The following is a 21,555-nucleotide window of genomic DNA, read 5'->3' as shown; positions in this document are numbered from 1 at the left end:
TGCAAGGGACCTGTTACTCTGGTCGTCTAAGATGGCATACATTTTTGCAGTCTTGTGAGGCTGAGTCGGATGACTGACTTTCACCAAGCAGATCTTAGAGCAGGATTTGACACCGTTGCTTTGACCGCAGACCTCTGTGCACTTGGATGACACCTGAAGTGCAAAATCCTTGTCTAGAATTGCATCTTCAGCATCGTTCTGGGCTACAGGAGGCCTGTGGCTGGCATTTCCAGCATGAAGCGCCGTGGCATGCCGATCGCTACCACAATCGTCACATTTGAGAACTGTTTTGCAGTCTTTTGCAAAGTGGTCTGTCGAAGCGCAGCACCTGTAGCATATCCCAAACTTTTTCAGCAAACATTTTCGTTCATCCAGCGGCTTTTCCCTGAATGCGCGACACTTCCGGAGGGGGTGAGGCTTCCTGTGCAGAGGACAATACTTGGCCGCATCATGCCACTTTAATGCGTTTGAGGGCGGATGGTCAGTGCTTGCTTCCACGTCCGTCATTTGCACTGAGATGGGTGCTCTTCTCGGGCTTCCATCCGATGCCCATCTGTCTGCTCTCGTGAGCCTTGAAGGGGAGCTGCTTGCGGAGCTGAGTTTGAAGCTAGGATCGTTTCTCGTTTTCGCTTGGTCCCTGATAAAGCTGGCAAAGAACGAGAAAGGGGGAAAGGCGACCTGATGATTCTGTTTGTACTTGGAGCCTTTCGCGATCCACATGTCTTGCAAGCGCTGGGGCAGCTTTTCTACAATGGGGTTTACCCCTCTTGCGGTGTCGAGATAGGAGAGCCCAGTCAGGTGAGGGTCACATTTTGCTGCCTCAACTTCAAGAAGGAGGTCTCCCAGCTCTCTCAATTTCTGGGTGTCTTTGTCGGTCAGTCTGGGGAAGTTCGAAATTCTTCGAAAGATGGCCTCTTCTATAATTTCTGGGCGACCATAGCATTCCTCAAGTCTTTCCCAAACTACCTTTAACCCGGCCTCTGGGCTGTCGACGTGCACGGAACGCAGCCTCTTCGCGTAGGTTGACGATTCGGTCCCAAGCCATTTCACGAGAAGGTCAAGTTCCTCGTTTGCCGTGACTTCGAGAGTCTGAGTCATTCCCTTGAACGTAGATTTCCACGACCGGTAGTTTTCAGGGCAGTCGTCGAACTTCGTAAGGGAGGTACTCACAAGGTCGCGCCGAATCAGATACTTTGCCATGGCGGTCAGTTCAGGGGCGTTAGCTTCATCTCCCGGATGACGAGCAATGTTCTGCGTGATGCCTTGGCTGCGAGCGCTTGGTGTGCATGGAGCGCGGTCTTCAGGTGCTTCATTAGCGTTCTGACAGACGTAATGCTCCCCGCCGTCATGCTGCTGCGATTGCTGGCGCGAGCCGATGCGCACGTGAGCCTGGTCAAGCACGTAGTCAAAGGTACGTTGAGCGCGGTCTTCGGATGCCTCGGAGACAGTCCGACAGATGTGATGCTCCCCGCCGTGCTGATCTACGGCAGCCTCCAGGACGTCCGCTTGCGCTTCCGCGGCGGCCGCTTCTCTTTCCAACTGCATGACTTGTAACTCTGTGTCTAGCTCGGCTTTCTTGCGTTCGATTGCCGCAGCCGCACTTTTCTCTTGTTCTTCCAGTCTGGCCTTTTCCAGTTTCACCACGGCTTCTTTCCTCTTGAGAGAAGCCTGTACTCGCGCCGCGGCGGCCTCCGCTCTTGCTCTGGCGGCCAGCATGCTTGGCGTTGTCGAGACGGCCGAACGCTCCGAACGAGCTGAGCGCGACGAATGCCGTGACTGCACATAGCTTGCTGTGTTCTCAGAGCATGCAAAATGAGACTGGTCCGGACTCACTTGAGCAGCGGGCGACTTGCGGTCCTGTGACGCCATGTCGTCCGTGGCTGCGATGCGAAAACGGAACTTCTGAAGAGCGGAGCCAGCCAGCGGAGCCTAGGTGCTTTCGAAGATTGCGCGAGACACCGACTCGACGTTCATCGCGTTTTTACTATTCTGATTCCGTGGCACGCGTTGGGGATGCGGTCACTCCTCAGATAGATGACAGGTCGCAAACACAAGGAAAATCGAACATTTATCCAGGCATTTACAACCTGTGGCAGCACCGCGTTTTTTACAAGTTGTAAATGCCTGGATAAATGTTCGATTTTCCTTGTGTTTGCGACCTGTCATCTATCTGAGGAGTGGCCGCATCCCCAACGCGTGCCACGGAATCAGAATAACGGCACTCATCCGTAAACCGGGTACATTACGCCCGTAAACATTTCATGCTTACTCTACTCTCGGTTACGGGAGAGGCAGAGATTTTTGAGCAGCGTCCGCTCCGGCGGACGCAGTTGTTGCTGCGACGCGCGTCTTTTCTTTTTTTTCTCTCTTTCCTCTGATCATTTCACTCTCCTCTTTCTGCACGAGGCAGGTGGTGGTGGTGGTGAAAACATTTATTACGAATGAACAGGAGGTATGTTTGGATCAGCCCGTAAGGGACCGATCCTTACAAACACTAGGTGGAGGTCCCTTGTATGGGACCCCAGTGGCGGTTGCCGCCGCCCGGGCGCGCCCGACTAAGGCTTGTTGGGCCTGTAAGTCGTGGCAGCCGAGCAGGGTCGCCTTCCAGTCCTCCCGGGTTGGGTTGGGGATGGGGGGAATAGCGGGGTTGGAAGGGCAGGCCCACACCATGTCATAGGTGTCAGAAGAAACCGCACTACAGTGTGGGCAGCTGCCGCTAAAGGAGGGGTCAAAATGTTTTAGCGCTGCCGGGCACAGCAATGCATTGGTGAGAAGGCGGAGAAGGAGCCGCTCATCCGCCTTCTTCAGGCCTTTACATGGGCTAGGGTAAAGGCGATGACAATTTTGATAATATGTTGTAATATCTTTGAATGTATAGATCGGATTAAAATCGGGTTGGATGGATGGATGGAAACAACTTTATTACACCAAAAAAAATAAAAAATCTTCCAGGGTGGTCCCCTACTGGTCCAGGAGTCCACGGGCTTGCGCTTCACGTAAAGCCCGATCCACTAGCCATTTCTGGCCGGCGGGCTGAGCGGTCCGTAGAGCACCCTCCCAGGAAGAATGAGTGGGATTGGGGATGGGGAGTACTGCCTTTGGGGAAGGACATTCCCAAAGGTAGTGGAAAAGTGTAGATCTGGGCACGCCACAGGTGGTACAATCTGGAGGAAAGGTGGGGTGAAAGCATGAGAGACGGTGGGGGGAAATAAAACAGCCTCTCTGTAATTGCCGCCATGTGGCGCTGGATGAGGGCGACAAGGTACTGTGGGTTGGTGGCAGTGTCATGCGGCTGAGTTTGTAGAATGTTGTAATTTGATGATATGTATACAGGACCGATGTAGCATCGTTCGCATGGTTGGGTGCCTGATCATCCGGGGTCCGGGAGGAGAGTTCTCGGGCCAGCGCATGAACGCGCTCATTACCGGGGATCGAGGCATGCCCAGGGACCCACGAGAGAGTAACCGTTCGGTCGAGAGAGGTGACTGTGGCAAGAATACGATGTGTTGCCAGCGTCGCCACGCCCTTTAGGTAGTGGCGGTACGCGGCCTGGGAATCTGTGCAAATTTCGGTTACGTTTTTGTCAATGGTGGAGTGGGCCAAAGCAAGAGCGATGGCGGCTCCTTCCGCTTCTGCAGGCGAATTAGTCCGGATAGTGGCGGCGGCCCCCACTGTGCCGTCTTCATAGGCTGCGGCTGCCGTGAAATATCCTGGTTTAGAATTTTGTGCCACGTCGACATAAAGGATATCGCAGCGGTTGCTGTATGTTTTGGTGTAATAGCTCGCTCGTGCCTGCCGCCTACCCTGATGGAAAGTAGCGCTCATGTTGCGCGGTAGGGGCTTCTGATATATGTGATCCTGAGTGCGCAGAGAGATCATGTAAGGTGTAGGACTTGTTGGGGTGGGAATGGGTGGATTGAGACGTAGCTGTCGCAGTAGGCGTTGTCCTGTTTCTGTGCGACTCAGGAGACGTTTCGTGCTAACCGTCCGTGGAAGCCGTAGGGCGGAGGTGACAGCCGTGCGTATTAGGATGTCTGCCTGTTGTGTTTGCCGCTGAGTGAGTATGTGGTATGGGAGGTGGTATATAATACGGCTAATGATTAGTGCATTTGTCATATTGAGGGTCTCCCGTTCAGACAGCCCATGATTGCGTGCTGCCACCCGCCTGGTAAGTGCAGCGACCTGTTTGGTCTGTTTTTGCAAGAGCTGAAGGGTGGTGGTTGCATCGAGTGTTCCTGATCGGATGGGGAGGAGAAAACAGCCCGGTGAGAGAGCGCGCGGGCGGCTGCGTCTGCTGCCTCGTTTCCTGCCAACCCCTGATGAGCAGGGGCCCATATGAGGTAACGGTGTGCGGGGTCCGTATCCCGTATGCAATTTTGGTATATTCGATAGGCTAGGAAGGGAGTGCAGTCTTGTTCGACGTTCCGACAGGCCCCTCGCGAGTCGGTGATTATGTATTTTGAATTGGAATGTGAGGCCGCGAGAGCAATCGCGACCTCTTCTGCTTGTGTTGCACTGCGGCCTCTGAAAGTTAGGCCGTTAACTGTGTTGCTGTTGTGAACTACCGCGGCCGTGTACCATCCCCCGTGGTGAGGGCCGGAGGCGTCCACGTAGTATACACCTGTTTTGTTGCCATAATATCGGGCTAGCGCTTCCGCTCGTGCCAGGCGCCGACCATTATGGTCTTCATGTGACATGTTTGCTGGAAGAGGCCGCACGTGGAGGGCACGTCTCCACAGTTCCGGGATGCGAAACCTGTCTTCCATTGCAGGAGTGTGTTGGATATGGAGTCGAGCAAGAAGGCGGCGACCCGACTCCGTTAGCGACAAGCGCGTGTACTGGTTTGTAAGGTGCGCCTCTCGGAGCTCCCGGAAAGTATTCACAACCCCAAGAGCCATAAGCCGGCTGTTTGAAGTAGTGATGGGGAGGTCAAGGGCACGTTTAACAATTTTGCGAAGGATGACCTCAAGGGCGTCCTCCTCTTGTTTCCATAGGTGGAGATAAGGAGTCGAATAGAGAATTCGACTAGTTACGAAGGCGTTTGCCAGCCGCAAGGCATCCTTACTTCGTAACCCTCCGCGTTTGTTGGAAACCCGGCGGACCATGCGGCCCACCTGGTCCCCCACCTTACGGAGTTTGGCCAATGTAGTGTCTGGCCGCCTGTGTTTGTGGATGTAGAGTCCGAGTACCCGTATCTCATCACTTTCGCGTATGGGACCACTCTCAAGAGAGAGAGATATTTTAGTTGTGCACTTCTGTGAGGGGCGGAGGTGCACAAATTCCGATTTTTGAGGGGAACATTGAAGACCGCAGCGGCGGGCGTAGCGGTCTACTATCGTCGCCGCTGTTTGCAGGCTGGTTTCAATGTCTGCTGTGCTGGCCTGCGTGGCCCACAGAGTGATGTCATCGGCGTACAGGGCGTGCTGCACGCCGGCGACACCACTCAGCTGGGCCGGCAGGTGCATCATGGCCAGATTGAAGAGCAGCAGGGAAAGTACCGCGCCTTGAGGGGTTCCCCGCGTACCGAGTAGGTAAGTACCATGGTCTCTATCTTGAATTCGAATGTAGGATTGACGATCCAATGAAAATTGGCTTATGTATTGGAATGTGTTGAGGCCACAGTCGGTGTGACTTAGGTTAGTGAGTATGATCTCATGTGTTACATTGTCAAATGCCCCTTTAAGATCCAAGGCAAGTACTACCCGGTCATTATGGGTGCATTCGAGGGGGTCAAGGACTTCCCGATTGAGTTGCAGAAGGACATCCTGTGCGGATCTGTGTGGACGGAATCCGAACATGGTGCTCGCAAAGACCTGTTTGTGTTCAAGATATGTAGATAACCGATCCCGCACCATCGTCTCCATTAGTTTGCCCACACATGAGGTGAGAGAGATGGGGCGGAGGTTATCTGTGTCAATTGGTTTGCCAGCTTTAGGAATAAAAGTGACCAAAGCCGTTTTCCATTCGATTGGCAGGGGGGTGTCCCCGCGCCAAATCGCAGTGACGTATTCCAGGAGGGACTGGTATGCCAAGTCGGGCAGGTTCGTCAAAAGCTTGACGGTGACCTTATCCCGTCCTGGCGCAGTGCCCCGTTTCATTTTGGCGAGAGCCGCCCGCAGATCATGGAGCTGGAAAGGTTGATCCAGCTCCGTGTTCTCTCTGTCTGCATAAGAGTACGCAGATCCACGGGGGTCTTGGGCTGTACACAGATACTGGTCCCGAAGTTTCTGTGCCAGTTGAGTCGTGTTGCCAGGAAAAGCGTGCATGGCTCCGGTGGTGGCTCGGCTCGAGCCAGTAAGCAGGCCCGTGCAATTTCCTTTTCATCCTTCTCTCAGTCACAACAACAACACAACAGCTCTCCGAGCACTTACGAGGCGGCCAGGTGTTGGGATGCCGCCTGAACGTCAACCAAGGAAAGCCATGTATTACCAAGCCTAGCCATCAATATGCTTCGCATCTGACTAGGCTTAACCTTAGCTAAGCCTCAGCCATTTAAAGCATGAAATGCTTTTACCTCCCGTTGTCGGCAGTGTGGTGACGTCACGCCGAGACCGAGAGCCATCATCCGGGCACTGAAATCCACTAAATTCCAGTCATCCGGGCTCTGAAACGAGAACATCCGGGCACCGTACGAGACTTAAAAGAGATTTAACGAGACTCTCTAAGCCCTCCTACGCGACCGGCATGCAAGCGCCGGTTGGTCTCCCAACGAGTCACAAAAAATAACTGCTGCCAATGCCTTCTCAATGTTTATCAAGATATCAGTCGAGCTGTGCGTTTGATTATGCACGGAATTATAATTTCCGATTTCTAATAACACGTGCAAAAAGCACATAAATGCCACGATACACTTCGTTGTCATACGTGATCTCTTAGGGGCTTCGCGCATCGAAGCAAAGCCGCGCAGGCGCACAGGGGCCCGGGGGAGAAGCGCTGCGTTCAAAGGGCAAGGCATCGCGCCGAACGGGTGGTGGCGTTCCTCCCTTCCTTTACGGTGCGGTTCGGGTGTCCACCGAGATGGCAGAGAATTACTGTGCCATTTCCTTTCCTCAAAAAACCTTGCGTTCAAATGGCAAGGCATCGCGCTGAACGGGTGGTGGCGTTCCTCCCTTCCTGTACGGTGCGGTTCCGGTGTCCACCGAGATGACATTAGGCCCGTAAACATTTCATGCTTACTCTACTCTCGGTTACGGGAGAGGCAGAGATCTTTTTTCCATGGTGGCTGCCTCTTGCTACGGTTTTCGGTGGATTCCGTACGAGGCCGGCAAAGAGTTGCTCTTTAACTCCTCGCATAAGCACCTTCACCTTCTCTTCTTCCTTCATGTTCATGTCGGCACGCCGGAAGAGACGCTTCATCTCCTCAGTATACACTGCAACGGTCGGATTTGGGTGATGTATGCGAGACTGTTGCAGCTGCTGGGCTCTCTCCTTTCGCACGACGTTTGTGAAGCTTCAGGAGCTGTTCCTTGAAGGTTTCCCAGTTGGCAAGGCTGGCTTCCTTATTCTCGAACGAGACTCTCGCTGGTCCGTCCAGGGCGAAGAAGACGTACCTAAATTTCATGGCATCGTCCCAGTTGTTAAAGACAGCCACAAGGTCTAACTGCTCCAGCCATTCTTCGGGGTCGGCGCCAGGCGAAGTGTCGAAGGTTCGTGGCACCCGGGGCTGCTGCAGAACGATTGGAGTGGTCGTCTGGGGCAAGGTCATGGTGGACGTTGCTACTTGTTTTCGCTTCCGGGTAGGGTCCGGCAGAGTCCCGAACTCAGGTGCGTCGCCTAGCAGACGTCGGCTTGCGCGGTGGACTGGAGTCAGGTACTCCGGTGAATGACTCAGAGGGCTGGCGTCACGACTTGCTGGGGGTGTCCGGTACATAGAAGGCTACCCAGCACCTCCACCATATGTCATGTTGTAGTGACGGCAATCCAGCAGTCAGGAAAACAGCAACAAGCCTTGCAAACGAAGCTCTTTATGTGGGCTGACTTGCGCCCGCAAAAGAACTGAATCACTCGGCGGCGGCGTAAGCAACAAGCGTGCTCGTCAATCGTCGAAATACGAATGCCCGCCGCTCGTGGCATCGCTCAATTTAAAGCCACCAAGGAAACTTCGAAATAGCAAGTCAAGATGATCTATAGTAATCTAAAAAACGTAGATTCATATTGCAGCGAAGAAGCACGAACACAAGTAGAAGGAACACGCAAAAAACACGGACGAACGCTGCGTTCGTCCGTGTTTTTTGCGTGTTCCTTCTACTTGTGTTCGTGCTTCTTCGCTGCAATATGAATCAAGAATGTTACCAACTTGCCCAAAAACGTGTTTTACTCAAAAACGTAGATGCAGCTCTTCATGGCTGTGATCAATCGAGATTAGTCCGGTCGCTTCTTGCGTCACAAACAAAAATGATAACAACGCTTTCCAGCGGCCTTGAGCGCGAACAAACGGACACTACAATGATACGTGGCAATATGTTCATGTTCTCTTTTGTCAAGGACCGAACAAGTCCTTGAAGGTTGGATCTTGTTTTCTGTGCTAGATTGGCGCGGGAGACTCATTCAATGTTACAAATCCAATTGGAAATACTTGCGTTGAAGATGTCGCCTCAAAACAAATATAGAGAACTTGATGTTCTAGAACCTTAATTTTTGTGAGAAATTCTTAGACATTGCTAACAGCAGGTGCATGTAACAGGTCAAAATGTGGCTTGTGGTTGCTCACTTTAGGCAGTAGTTGACGTGGGCGTGCCGCTCTCTTCGGCAGTCACAACTGTCGCTACATGTTTTGGACCGCGAGCCAGGGATAAGTTTAAACGCCCTCAATACAACCCAAAGAGTGTCAGAGAGACGTACTTTCTAACAAGGGATTTAAAGCTCCGTGGTGTTTTCAAAGCATATCCAGGAGCACTAGTCCTCCGTTTGAAGCACCGTACTCTGTATTAGCGGATGAAGAGACTTTGCGAGAATTCCAAGGGCTTCGGCCCGCCAGCGCTCGAGGCCGCCACCTAAGTAGCGAGAATTTGAGCGTCGGTAGCTTCCCAGAATGACTCAATTTGAATGCTTCTAGTACCTTTTAGCAGCGACGGTGAAAAAAAGAGTGTAATTAGCCAGTTTTTCTGCTACTTTTTATGACGATATGGGCCCTGAAAAAAAAAAACCTTACGACTTGAAGCAGAGCACAGTCCCTTGAGAAAGGGTGTTCGAATCTGCTCTCTGGAACACAGCTATAGTTTCTCTCTGTCTGTAAACATATTCATTTCTTATCCCTCCTAGCTTTAACACCAGTACTAGCAGTGGGCGTATTCTGGCTGCTGCTGCTGATAATGATGACGGTAGTGCAGCTGGAAACAGCTTGGTGTTGTTGTTGAGAAGTGTCAGAAAAAGAGTTCACGGATGATTTGTTTCTGGAAGTTAGCCCAGTAAAAGTCGCATTGCTTAGCAAGTAAACACAACATACCAGATGTAATGTTTGAACAGAACAGAGATAAACGCATCTAACAATCAAATTCGTTTAGTTATTTCTTTGGCCAGAGTTCTCTTCGAGCAAAATCACTAACGGCTTAGTTTAGATTAATAAGTGACGGCTAATAAGGAGAGGAAAAAAAGCCGATTACCAATTTTTTTTCGCATTGCATTGCTGGCATATCAGATGCTCTCATCACTTAGTAACTGTGCGTACGAATTCTCTTCTCAGTTACGGCTGAATGCCTGCTCGACTAATATCAAGTTCAGCGCGACTAATGCGGAAGGAACCATGTGCTCCAGGGATGTTAAGTGCCGCTTTATTGGCAACTGCAAATTCAACTTCAACCAGCCCAAGCATCAGCTCGTCCAGTCTTCCATCATGTTCATGCCCTACGTCACCAACGTAAGTAGTTTTCATTTACTCTTGTGGTGAGGTGCGGCATCACCCGCTCTCTCTGAAGGGGCTCATATTATACAAAAGCTGGTTTAGTGTCATAAGCAGAGCAACGAATGGGCGCTGAATAATAGCCTATTGGGTGATCATGATGTCAAAGTATAAAGAAAGTACCAATCGATAGGTCTGCCATCTTGCATTTTGTTTCGATGCAACACCACTTTGGATAGTGTATTTTGGATAGTCCACAGAAATCGCGCCTGAATTCTTGTACTAGCGACCAAGCCATGAGTCAAAATGCGTCATCGGTCATAAAATTTGCCTGTTGGCTGGAGGGAGGTAAAGTCACCGGACGGAAGAATTGCCATTGGCTGCAAGTAAGGGCACTCATCTTAAAAAGAAAAGCGCTACAGATAAGATAACCAATAAAATAATGTCACCAGACGGGAATTGAGATGACCAGAACGAAAATGATGGCAGTTCGGGGAAATGCACTAACAACTGTTAGTGGTATCGGATTGCCGATAATGTAAGGGAATTAGGTGTCCCTGTGAAGTATTGTATTCTCGCTCTTCTTCAGTGCGGAATAGCCAACCGTTGAGATATATATATGATTCGCTTCCGCTGCCCGAGACCATGGGGTCATTAAGGTGTGACCTCCTCCTCTTGATGCTGGAAACATCGCAACACAGGCTCTTATGCATCAGCGCACTCTCCCCCATTACAGATTACCCAGTTCTGCAACAGCGAGGATCGGCCTCTCCTCCACAACCCGTACGCCCCGAACAAGCACAACTACCTCTGCAATCAACTGTCCACATGGGATGTAATCAGCAAACACGAGGACTTCAAGAAGTGAGTGGGGTGGCCCTAACAGCTGCCGGTCAGAAGAAGTATCACTGAAGCTTGTTGATGCAGTTAACTGTCAAAATTGTAATAATAATTCTCGCACGGTGGAAGCGGCTTCGTTCTGCTCCAACGAAGTGCCTGCGTGGCGCGTGACAATTTCCTCGGTGGCAGACGAAGCTCGCCCTCGTGCCAATCAGGGTGTCCGACGGAGGGAGCGCTTCAGACGAGCCACATGGGCTACTTGGGTCTTGCTGGAGCTGCGATCGCTTGCGGTAAATTTGCCAGCTGCGTAGTTTACATCGCTCAAGCGACTGACAACGACGAACGGGCTAGAATACGTAAACAAAAATTTATGGCGCAGTCCAAGCTTTCGCAATGGCATTCAGAGCCAAACTGAATCTCCTGGGGGGTATGAAGCCGCAAGGTGACGCCTGCCATACCGGTCTTCCGCTCTGAGTGGAGAAGACAACGTGTGCAGGCGGGCTATTCACCGAGCTTCTTCGGCGCGACATCTTAGCTTCTAGGTGGAAATATCCTCGTGAAACGATAATGGAAAGATGCTTTCCGTAAAAGTACGCGGCATCTTGGCGTTGAGCAGGTGGACAGGGGAATATCCGGTGACTGGATGCCTGGGTCACGAATAGTAGCACAGCGTCCCAGTTTCTCTCCAAGCATTCTTTCATACACTCTGAAACCAAGAAGGAGATGTTACCGCTTTCTGAACTGGCACTTAGTGGAATTGAGGATGAGCCCAGGCTTGCTGAAACAGTTCCGAACGATAACGAGGCGTTCATTGTGCACTTGCCACAGATAACGAAATGATCCAAATAGCACACATATATATATATATATATATATATATATATATATATATATATATATATATATATATATATATATATATGTTGCGAAAGCGTGAAGTACTAGACTGCTTATAAGAATATATAGCGAAGTATACGCTTCGTTAAAGGAAACATATTTATTCAACTGGACGTTTTGATCGGAAGACCGATCTTCTTCAGGAGTGATTTTACATTGTTAATGCATCCCCTTTTTATAGGGGCGGGCACAGAACAGGTAAGTGGGAAACACAAAGCGTTAAATGTAAAATCACTCCTGAAGAAGATCGGTCTTCCGATCGAAACGTGAAGTTGAATAAATATGTTTCCTTTAACGAAGCGTATACTTCGCTATATATATATATATATATATATATATATATATATTGTGACGAAGCTGGCAGTGGCGCGGGACGGAGCCCTCGCGCTAGGTCAGCGGCCATTAAAATCATCTCTCGTTCATCGTTAACCACGCCTCATTCTTCGGCTGGCCGCCACGTTACATTTGGTGTGAGGTGCTGGGGTCCCTTCATCGCCATCCTGGTCCCGGAGCTGAACCGACCTCGCCGCTCACCCCAGCCCCGTCCCCCGCCCGGACCACAAGACACGACGACACAAGACCCCACCGACCCGAGACCCCACCGACCCGAGACCCCACCGGCCCGAGACCCGACCGTCCCAAGACCCAAGACCCACACATGAAGACACCGCCCCCCTGCCCCTACCGTTCGGTGCGTCCACGGACCTCGGCCGTCAGCTGCTGGCACCCTCCGGCCCGGATGCTTCGTGGACCGGGACTCATTCTCTCATCTTTCTCATCGTGGCGGCCAGCACTGCACCATCTACATCCTGTTCAACCTCCCACTCAAGACCATTGTCATTTCGCCGTCTGTTCGTCACCGATCGGGACGATCGCTCGGAGGCCCCGGGTAGTGTGACGAAGACGAAGCTGGCAGTGGCGCGGGACGGAGCCCTCGCGCTAGGCCAGTGGCCATTAAAATCATCATATCTTTTTTTTAGTCCACAGAAGTCTGTATGCATGAAACGCTGAAACGTCGCAGGTACATTAAGCAAATAAGCAAATAGAACGGCATTACGTTAAATTCGAAGAGGCTGTAGAGAGTCACGAAGCTGGTTTTCTTTCTGTCTGATGGATGTACTGGTAATTGCCACTACCAAGATCGGAGACCAAAGGACGATAAGTATGATGCCGAGTGAAGATTCCACAGCGTCATCAATGCGCGGTAATGGATACACGGCCTTCTTTGTGACCGCAGTCAAGCGACTATAATCGATGCAAATTCGCCATGAATTGCCATTCTTCCTCACCGGTATTACGGGCCCGGGCCACGGACTGGAACACTCCCGAATGACCCCGTAATGATACATCTCTTGCACCTGATCGTGAATGATTTTGCTATCGGCCGTAGAGACCTGGTACGGTTTCTGACAACTGGGATTTTCATTCCCCGTGTTAATTTTAAGGGGGAATCGAAGGACTGGCAAAAACAAGAGATCCGGTGTGGGTAAAATTCAACATGTGGGCATGAAGGACGATGCATCCTGCAATGAACGTCGCTCGGGTGAAGGGAGCGATTTGTTGATCATCTGTCGCAACGGAGTAGAATAGTCTGGTGTCTCGGGTGCTGGTCGGAGAATATTGAAACCGACCGAGACAGGGTCGGTGACACTGTCGTGATATCTCGCCAGTTTAAAGCCGGGCGGAAGACACTCAGGTTTCGCAGAAGGATTCACGACCCACACTTTCGTCCAACCGTCCGCTGCATCCTGGACAGTGGGACCAATGCGTTTTTCTTCAACAGACTGGGTATATGTGGTTGAATTAAGATGCAGCATAGCCCCGTTCAAATGCCGGAAGACTTAACGGGCACGAAAGCTGCTGCCTGAGCTGGCAGGACCACGTCTTGCGTGAGGAAATGCGAATCCTCTCGACTCTGGGGCGGATCATCGCGTAACGCACAGATCTGTCGCCACACACAAATTCCGCCAGCTCCATTGCATAGCGGTGCTCCACACTCGCGCAAAAATTCACGTCCGAGGATTAACTCTTCCAGTAAAACTCTAGTTTGGGTGAGTTGGTTCATGTTGAAGGAAAAACTGGTAATGGGGGCAAGAAACGGGGACACAGAAGGCACACAAAAGAAAATGGCGTCAGTCCTGTCTTTTGTGTGCCTTCTGTGTCCCCGTTTCTTGCGCCATTACCAGTTTTTATTACATCTTCCGTTGCACGCTCTAAAACAATAAGTTCTGTCCTGAGAGTTCACTACCCAGTGCTAGTCACGCACAGAAAAGGCTGACAGGGACGAAAGTTTCAACCCGTACGCAGCAAATATTGTGGCACGGTTCCACACAAAAATAACTTCTAAACGAAAGTGTCACCACCGACAAAGCGTCACCAGTGTCTGCCAAACTATCTGTTACTTCAGTGTTCACCCACAGAGGCACTTTCTTATTCAGCATGGGAATGGGAAGAGGTATGGACGGAGTAGACCGTCCGGCAACCCAACCTCCTTCGGCCGCATCAGTTAGTGTCCGCTTGGCGGAGGAATGGAGCGGTGACGCGGCAACGGGGAACGGCCGTGTCGCAGTTGGGGCCGAGTTTTGCTGCGCTCGGAGGCGGGAGACATGGCATGGTCGGGAAAAGGCTGCTAGCGAATTGAAGCCGGCGGCTGCCACGGTGTCTTCTCGAAAGAGGGAAGGGCTTCGATCGCAAGCAGGCGCAGATCGGCGGCGCTGACAATAGCGGGACATGTCTCCTGCGACCGCAACTCTAACAGACGTGCGCGATTCTCTTATCGTAGGATTAGACTGGGGCCGTTTCGACCAAGAATACCGAGTAGATGTTGCAAACTGGGCTTGTTGCTGAAGGTGCATACTTAAAAAAGCGCGAAAGACGGGACAAAACAAGGAGACAACACAAGCGCTGGTTGGGAAAATTGGCAGTGGCTTAGCTCAGCTATGGCAGGATATACGTAGCGAGAGGTACGGTATGTCTCTGGTTACGTGTAGTTTTTTTTTTTATCGTCATGGCTACGTGTTAGACATTAAAGGGAAGCTGAAACGGTTTTTTGAGAATTCGAGGTTATTCAAGAATTCGAATCTATCAAGCTTCTAGATAAACCATGAAAAGTATTTTTGCACTAACATTCAAAATGATCTCATAATCATCGATTAAAACCGCGATGATGTTTAGGCTTCCTCTCACTACGTTGGAGGTGTGCGGGGAAACTCGGCAGTGACGTCATTGTTGCCGAAATTTCAGATGTCCGCTGCTTGCGCCTGCATGCTGCTGTGTGTCGTCAGATGGCGCCAAACAAGGCATCGTGAGCTTCATCTTCCATGGCGTCAGGTTTCTTCCATGTAATAGCCGTATCTTCGCTGGAAACGTGGTGCCGTCATACGTGACGTCATTATCGGGGCCTCTGCCCGTCGCTGTGCACTTCAGAGAAGCCTGAACGCCGACGATGACTTTATTCGGCGATTACGCCACCATATGAAATGCTAGAGCAAAACGATTTCGCAGGCTTTACGTGCACGTTTTGCACATTCGGCAACCTTAAACTCATCGAATTCTAAAACCGCTTCTGTAGCCCTTTAAAGACAAGACGCCGCACAGCGTTCGCCTCGCTCTCCTTGGCTGCCATGACAGTGTTTTTTCCACCGCCGCATCACCATCATTTATACACCGCGACCCTCCTCCTCCCCTTGCCGCGCATGCGCAGTACGACACGGCGCGCCGGCTGCGTGTCGCGGAGCGCTGTCTGTCTCTCCGTCGGAGGCGAGCGGCGTCGGCGCTCGGCGCCGGCCGCTGTGACGTCACTCGGCGGCTCCTTTCGGTGCGCGACGCGGCGCGCGGCGCACCAGCTGCGCGACTATGACGTTACTCGGCTCCTCGCGCATGCGCGCAAGTGGCGCCGAAGGCCCACAGCGAAACGGCGAGACTGCGGGTAATGTAGCTCTCGCTACAAAAATAAACTGCACAAGTGTGGTGAACTGGGCTTGTTGAAGGTTCATACTTAAAACAGTGCGAAAAGCGGGACGAAAGAAGACAGTACCAGCGCTGACTGAATAAACTGCACAAGTGTGGCGTTTTTTTTTGTGTGTGCTATCACGGCCTCTTGGTACATCCTGTTACTCGGAGGGCCTCCTCTTTTGAGGTTCTGGTTTTCTTTTCGCAGTTTTGCCGGTTTGTGGTCTCTGACAGCTGGCTGGTAGGCCGACTAGCTGCGAGCTTGGCCATGGCCGACTGGGATATTCAAGATAGCCCGCCACCCCCGAGCGGCTCTTCTTCGTGCGCGGCGAATACTGGCACCCCCTTGGACAAGTCCTCGGACCTGGAGTCGTAGGACCTCGTAGTCCTCGTAGTCGTAGTCGTAGTCCTCGTAGGACCTGGAGTCTCCCAGCTGTCGTGGTCGCCAGGTTTCTTCGCAGCCTGCAAGGCTTCCGGAATCACCGCAACCCGCCCGCTTGGAGTTGGGCACCGACGCTTACGCCATGCGGGCGCATGAACAGATAATGACTGCGATTTTGGACAAAGAAAAGATAAGCCTTGCAGCTCGCGCCGTCCAACTGTCTAGGTATGCGACCTATACCGCCAAACGGCGCATTTTCTTGCGTGCGCGTTCGCCGAGACCAACCATTCAAGGATGCTCCAGACCTCATTGGAAGCCAGAGAGCGAGAGTTGGACGCGACCTGAGGCAGGAAGCACTGGCCCCCCGGACTTTCGCAGACGCCCTGCGCGGTGCTCCGGTTCCGGTTCAGAGGGATATCCGAATTCCAGCCCTGGATGCGAACCCTGGCCCGCCAGACCCTCCCCCTGCTGCGAACTCCCGATCGAACCCCCTGCCGCATCAGCTGTTCTTAACTTCCATCGCGGCCTCGGCGGACGTCGGCCGCGAGGTGACTGCATTGATTAAGGAGAATATCGATCCCGAGGTCGAGGGAATCGGAGCTGTTGCACCTTCGGCCTTCTCGTCGTGCCCTGACGGTTACCTCCAGTGACCCTGCTGACCTGGACCGCCATTACCCGTTTCGATGCCACTAGAACTTTGATCAACGTCCGTGTTCCCTGAAAGAGGAACCCCCACATTCGCCTGGCTGGGTCGACCCGAACGTGCGGCCACAAGACCTAGTCATGGCACTCAACCGCAGGAACCCTAATCTTCATCTGGCCCCATCCTCCTGTAGTAAGATTAGACTTTCATTTCCTCAAAGATCCCTACAGTTCGGCCAAATCCTCGAGGTGGATCTCCCTGCCTTCGTCCGTCTATGCGAGGCACGTCGCGTGATCATCGGGTGGACTTCGGTTGAGGTGTGCGAAGACCTGCATGTGCCGCTCTGCACTTATTGCCGCTCTACGCAATTTAGCCACGAATTGAAGGCATGCACGATGAAAAACAATCCTTCGAAGGTTTGTTCCACCCGCTGTGCGGGGTCACATGCCTTGGCGGCCTGCCCGACCGCCATCCAGGATCCCAAACGGAAGTGCGTCCCTTGCTCTGCCGCCGGTCGCCCGTCCGATCATCCTGCGGGGCATGTGTCTTGTTCGCTATTGCGTGAACGTACGATAGGATCCATTCCCGCACTAATTATGGCTCTTAGCACTCAAGTAATCCCGCGTACTCCGACTGACCACATCAATTTTCCCCAAGTCAATTTGGATCACACCCGTTGTGCGACTGTCCCGATGGTTAAATATATTCACGACTATATAGTATGACAATCACTACTTTCGGAGATCCATATTACCACCCATAATGAATTTGTAGGAATTCCCTCCGCTTTTCACAAAATCTTGTCTCCTGAAAACCTTCGGTATGCCACACTGCTACATAATCCTACCTTTGATATCTTGCCAACTTTAATTTCTCCTGAAGTTATTTCCATCTTATGTTTGACATCGAGAGATCAGTTCCTTTTTATAGGATTGTATATACCGCCTCGTGCGGATATCACAGTATCTCTTGCCTTGCATACCACTTGTGTATAGCCTTCACCCACTAATCAAATTGTCATTTGCAGAGATTTTAATGCAAAAAAGATTTAATGGGGCGGCAATATCACTGATGCTAGATGAACTTATACTGAAGCTTTTGAGGCTTCTAATGCCCTGGTTCTTCTGAATAATCCGGACTCTTTACAAACCTACGAAACTCCGTGCGCTTCAAGTTGGATTGACATCAGCTTCGCTTCTCCTAATTTACTTGCAAAGGGCTACTCTTGGGAAGTCATTCCTGATTCATCACTTTCCAAGCACAGCTTAATTACATACTCTTTTTTTTCCTAACCGTCGTCGCCGTTCAAACGGCTCACCAGAGCCAGCTCTATAGTCGTTTAATTTTCCAGTTAACTTCTTTGCCTTGGTTAAAATCTTTACAATCATCAGTTTCATTCTGCGCGTGCTCTTGGTCATGTCCTCTCTAAATTTAACACCACTTTCATAACAGTTTACAAGAAAAATTTGCGTTTTGTAAAACCAAAGTTTCCCGAATGTTCCATTTGGTGGACGGCTGATTTGAGCATGAGAGGTCCCGTGTGCGCGCTCTTCGTCGCCGTTTCCAACGCATTTCAGACCCACAGCTGAGAATTTTTCGCCGTTCAATTTATTATAAAGCTGTTGCAAAGTATCGCTCTAACTGAGAACCACACATGATAGTTTTTTAAAGGAGATCTGCTCCATACCTACGCGTAAATATCTCTGTGGTAAGCCATATAAGCATGCCTTTGGCAAGCCAAGGTGCCCTTCATTATCCCTCCTCTACACTACGCCGATGGCCGATATACTGAACAGCTTCCTGGCGCTACTCAGTTGCTCCTTCGTACTCATGTCACTACATCATCATCATCATTTATTGACCCTTAAAGACCCCTGGCGGGGTATTACATAAGGGGGGGGGGACATCGAAACAAGTAATGACGTTATCAGGTCAACAAAAAATGCAGTAAAACAGTGAAAAGAAATAAAAAACAGTGAAAAAAAGTATACAATGAAAAAAAGTATACAGTGAAACAATCGTTGCTTGGGGAAGAGAAAAAAATAAATACACGTTTATAAATCAGGCAGACAGGTGCAGTAGTAGAGCAAACAATCATAACATAAAAATAAAACGCAAAGGCAACAGTTACCCACATTGGGCATTCAAGTGAAATGACAGCATTTGGCGGAATTTAAGGGCATCGCGTTCAGTGACAATACATTCGGGTAGCGAATTCCATTATTTAATGGCAAGAGGCAGAAATGACTTGCTAAATGCGTTTGAGGAGCCATGGAGTCTCAAGATGCTCATGGAGTTGAAAAGACGGCGTGATGTTCGGAGGGGAGGGAGCAGAAGGGAGTCTCGAAGTGAGGGAAAACAATAGTACAATTTATGCAATAATGATAAAAGGGCAAATTTACGCCTATGCGCGAGAGGCTCGATGTCGGCAGATAATTTTATTTTGATAATGCTAGAGCGGGTGTCATAGTTGGAGGAAATAAAGCGGGCTGCACGGTTTTGGACGGCTTCTAGGCTGGCTATTGTGTAGGCTTGATGTGGGTTCCATATTGGGGATGCAAATTCAAGTTTGCTACGGTCGAAAGTTTTGTAGGCTAGGCTGCGAATGGAAGAAGGGGAGAAACTGAGGTTGCGTCTGATAAAGCCGAGTGTTTTCGATGCATCAGCAGCAATCTTCGTGATGTGCTCGGACCAAGTGAAGTTGCTCGTGATATGGATTCCAAGATACCGGTATGATTCGGCTTTAGTCAGATAATTCTTCTCACGATCTCCCTTTTCATACGTTCAGTACAATACTGCGCAGCATTACAATAACTCAGTTCAAGATTTACCTTTCACTGATGCAGAGGTCGCAGCTGTCATTAATTCATTAGATTTGCCGCCGCGGTGGCTCAGTGGTTAAGGTGCTGGGCTGCTGACCCAAAAGACGCGGGTTCGATCCCGGCCGCGGCGGCTGGAATTTCTTTGGAGGAGATATTCTAGAGGCCCGTGTACTGTGCGATGTCAGTGCACGTTAAAAAACCCCAGGTGGTCGAAATTTCTGGAGCCCTTCACTACGGCCTCTCTCATAGCCTTAGTCGCTTTGGGACGTTAAACCCCATAAACCAAACTAAACCAGATTTGTCGTCTTCTCCTGGGCATGGTCTTATCTCTCCCCGTTTTGTTGTCGGCTTGTTTAACGCTCACCCCTTCATTTTCGTCTCCCTCTTTAATTCTGCCTTGCACTTGGGTTACTTTCCGCAGACATGGAGAATTGGCAGAATTATTTATATTCCCAAACCGAATGGACCTAAGCACATTCCGAATTCTTACCGACCGATCTGTATTAATTCATCTTTCGGTAAGGTGCTCGAGCGTTTACTATATGGTCGGCTGTATTACTTCCTGCGCCAAAATAAATTACTTCATAGAAATCAGTATGGTTTCACGCATGGCCGCTGTTTTGTTCAGGCTCTATATCATTGGCGGGAGTTCTTATATAGTTATAAACAACAAAAACTTCCTTCGGTTCTAATTTCTCTGGACTTCAGAGGAGCATTTGATGGTGTTTGGCACCCTCTGGTTTTACATTTTTTTACGAAAACATCGTTGCCCTCGAAATCTATATTCCCTTCTGCAGTCTTTCCTTCATAACCGCCATTTGACCTATCGATCTCCTTCTTCTACTCTTTCTGTGCCTTCTTCCCTCGGCAGTCCGCAGTGCTCACCACCTGCGCCATTGCTTTGGAACATTTTGCATATGATCTCCTAAACCTTCCTGTCCCCTCACCTATCCACACTGCATATGCAGATGACACCATTATACTCATCCCTGGCAAAACTAGCCGCGAGTGGTCAACGCTGGGCTCAAACGTTTCAACTTTAATGCAAAACTGGTGTACCACATCTCGCGTTCAGTTAAACCCAGAAAAGTGTTCTTATTTTTTTTTTTAATGGAGTCCCGGCGTTACATAAGCGTAAGCCGACTATTCGACTAGAGGCTTACAGTCTCAAGTGTGAACCGAGTATTAAACTATTAGATGTAGTCTTTGACTCTTACTTTAGCATTATTCCCCGTGTTAACCATTTGCAAACGAAAATTCTTGCTTCTACCACCAAGCTCCTTAATTGGTTCCATTTCCATTTTCTTGTTAAAATGGAAATTACAATTACCTATGACGCCCCAGCTTGGTGGTTTCATTGCCCCTTTTCCAGACTAAGAGATCGCGTTTTAAAGCTTCAACGAATTCCCCTTCTGGCTCTTACTGGTGCCTATAATACTATGCGAACCGCTGCACTTCATGTTCTTGGAAAGTTCTTCCTTTGCCTATTTATCTAGACTAGTTATTCGCAGAGTTTATGCATTTCACGTTACGCCAATCCGTAGTGTATGGCAATACCTTTTATGACCCTCTCAAATTCAACCTTTATTTAATTTCTGGTCCGATCATCCGTCATTCGAATTCAAATTTCCTTTTGTGCAACTTAGTTCTCAGGAAGCTGTATTCTTTTCTTGTCAACGTGCCCTGCATATTTACACTGATGGTCTTTCACTCCACGCTCAGCTGGTGCTGCATTCGTTGTTCTTAGCTCAACACAGAATATTGCATACGTTCATCATGTCTCTTTAGAACCACCCTCTAGCGCCTATGCCGCTGAGCTTGTAGCCTTTCATTCTGCTGTTGTTTATGCTATTCATAATCCTCCCTCTATGCCTGTTCATTTTTACACTGATTCTCTAACTCTGCTTTCTGCCCTGTCTTCAGTTACTTCTTAAAACCCGACTATTATTGCCATAAAGAAAGATCTCTATCGTTTGTCTTCTCTCGCCCCATTTCTTTTATTTCATATCCGGGGTCATTCCGGAATTTTCGGTAATGAGTTAGCCGACGAAGCTGCTCGCAGTGCCGGACAGTTTGACTGTTTACATATTTATACCCTTCCATGTCGTTGGGTGCGTTGCCGTTTACATCGTTCTTCACTTCATTTATGGAGATTTTTTTGGCGCGAGAATAATGATAGCAC

The 21,555-nt window shown here is 50.2% G+C and overlaps 1 protein-coding gene across 1 annotated transcript in view; it reads left to right on the top strand.

Moving 5' to 3' along the window:
- Positions 1-21,555, top strand: part of LOC149335524 (calcium-activated chloride channel regulator 3A-1-like) — a 187,185-nt gene that overhangs the window by 40,663 nt on the left and 124,967 nt on the right. The window contains exons 4-5 of the mRNA XM_089553954.1: positions 9,683-9,856; positions 10,575-10,702. Of these exons, the coding sequence (XP_089410080.1) occupies positions 9,683-9,856; positions 10,575-10,702 (302 nt within the window). The remainder of the gene's footprint in view (positions 1-9,682; positions 9,857-10,574; positions 10,703-21,555) is intronic.

The sequence above is a fragment of the Amblyomma mixtum genome, chromosome 7 (genome assembly GCF_055824585.1).
Source record: "Amblyomma mixtum isolate Tamu chromosome 7, ASM5582458v1, whole genome shotgun sequence".
Lineage (NCBI taxonomy): Eukaryota > Metazoa > Arthropoda > Arachnida > Ixodida > Ixodidae > Amblyomma > Amblyomma mixtum.
Note: the sequence above shows the minus strand (reverse complement) of the source record. Positions and strands in the feature narration are given on the sequence as shown.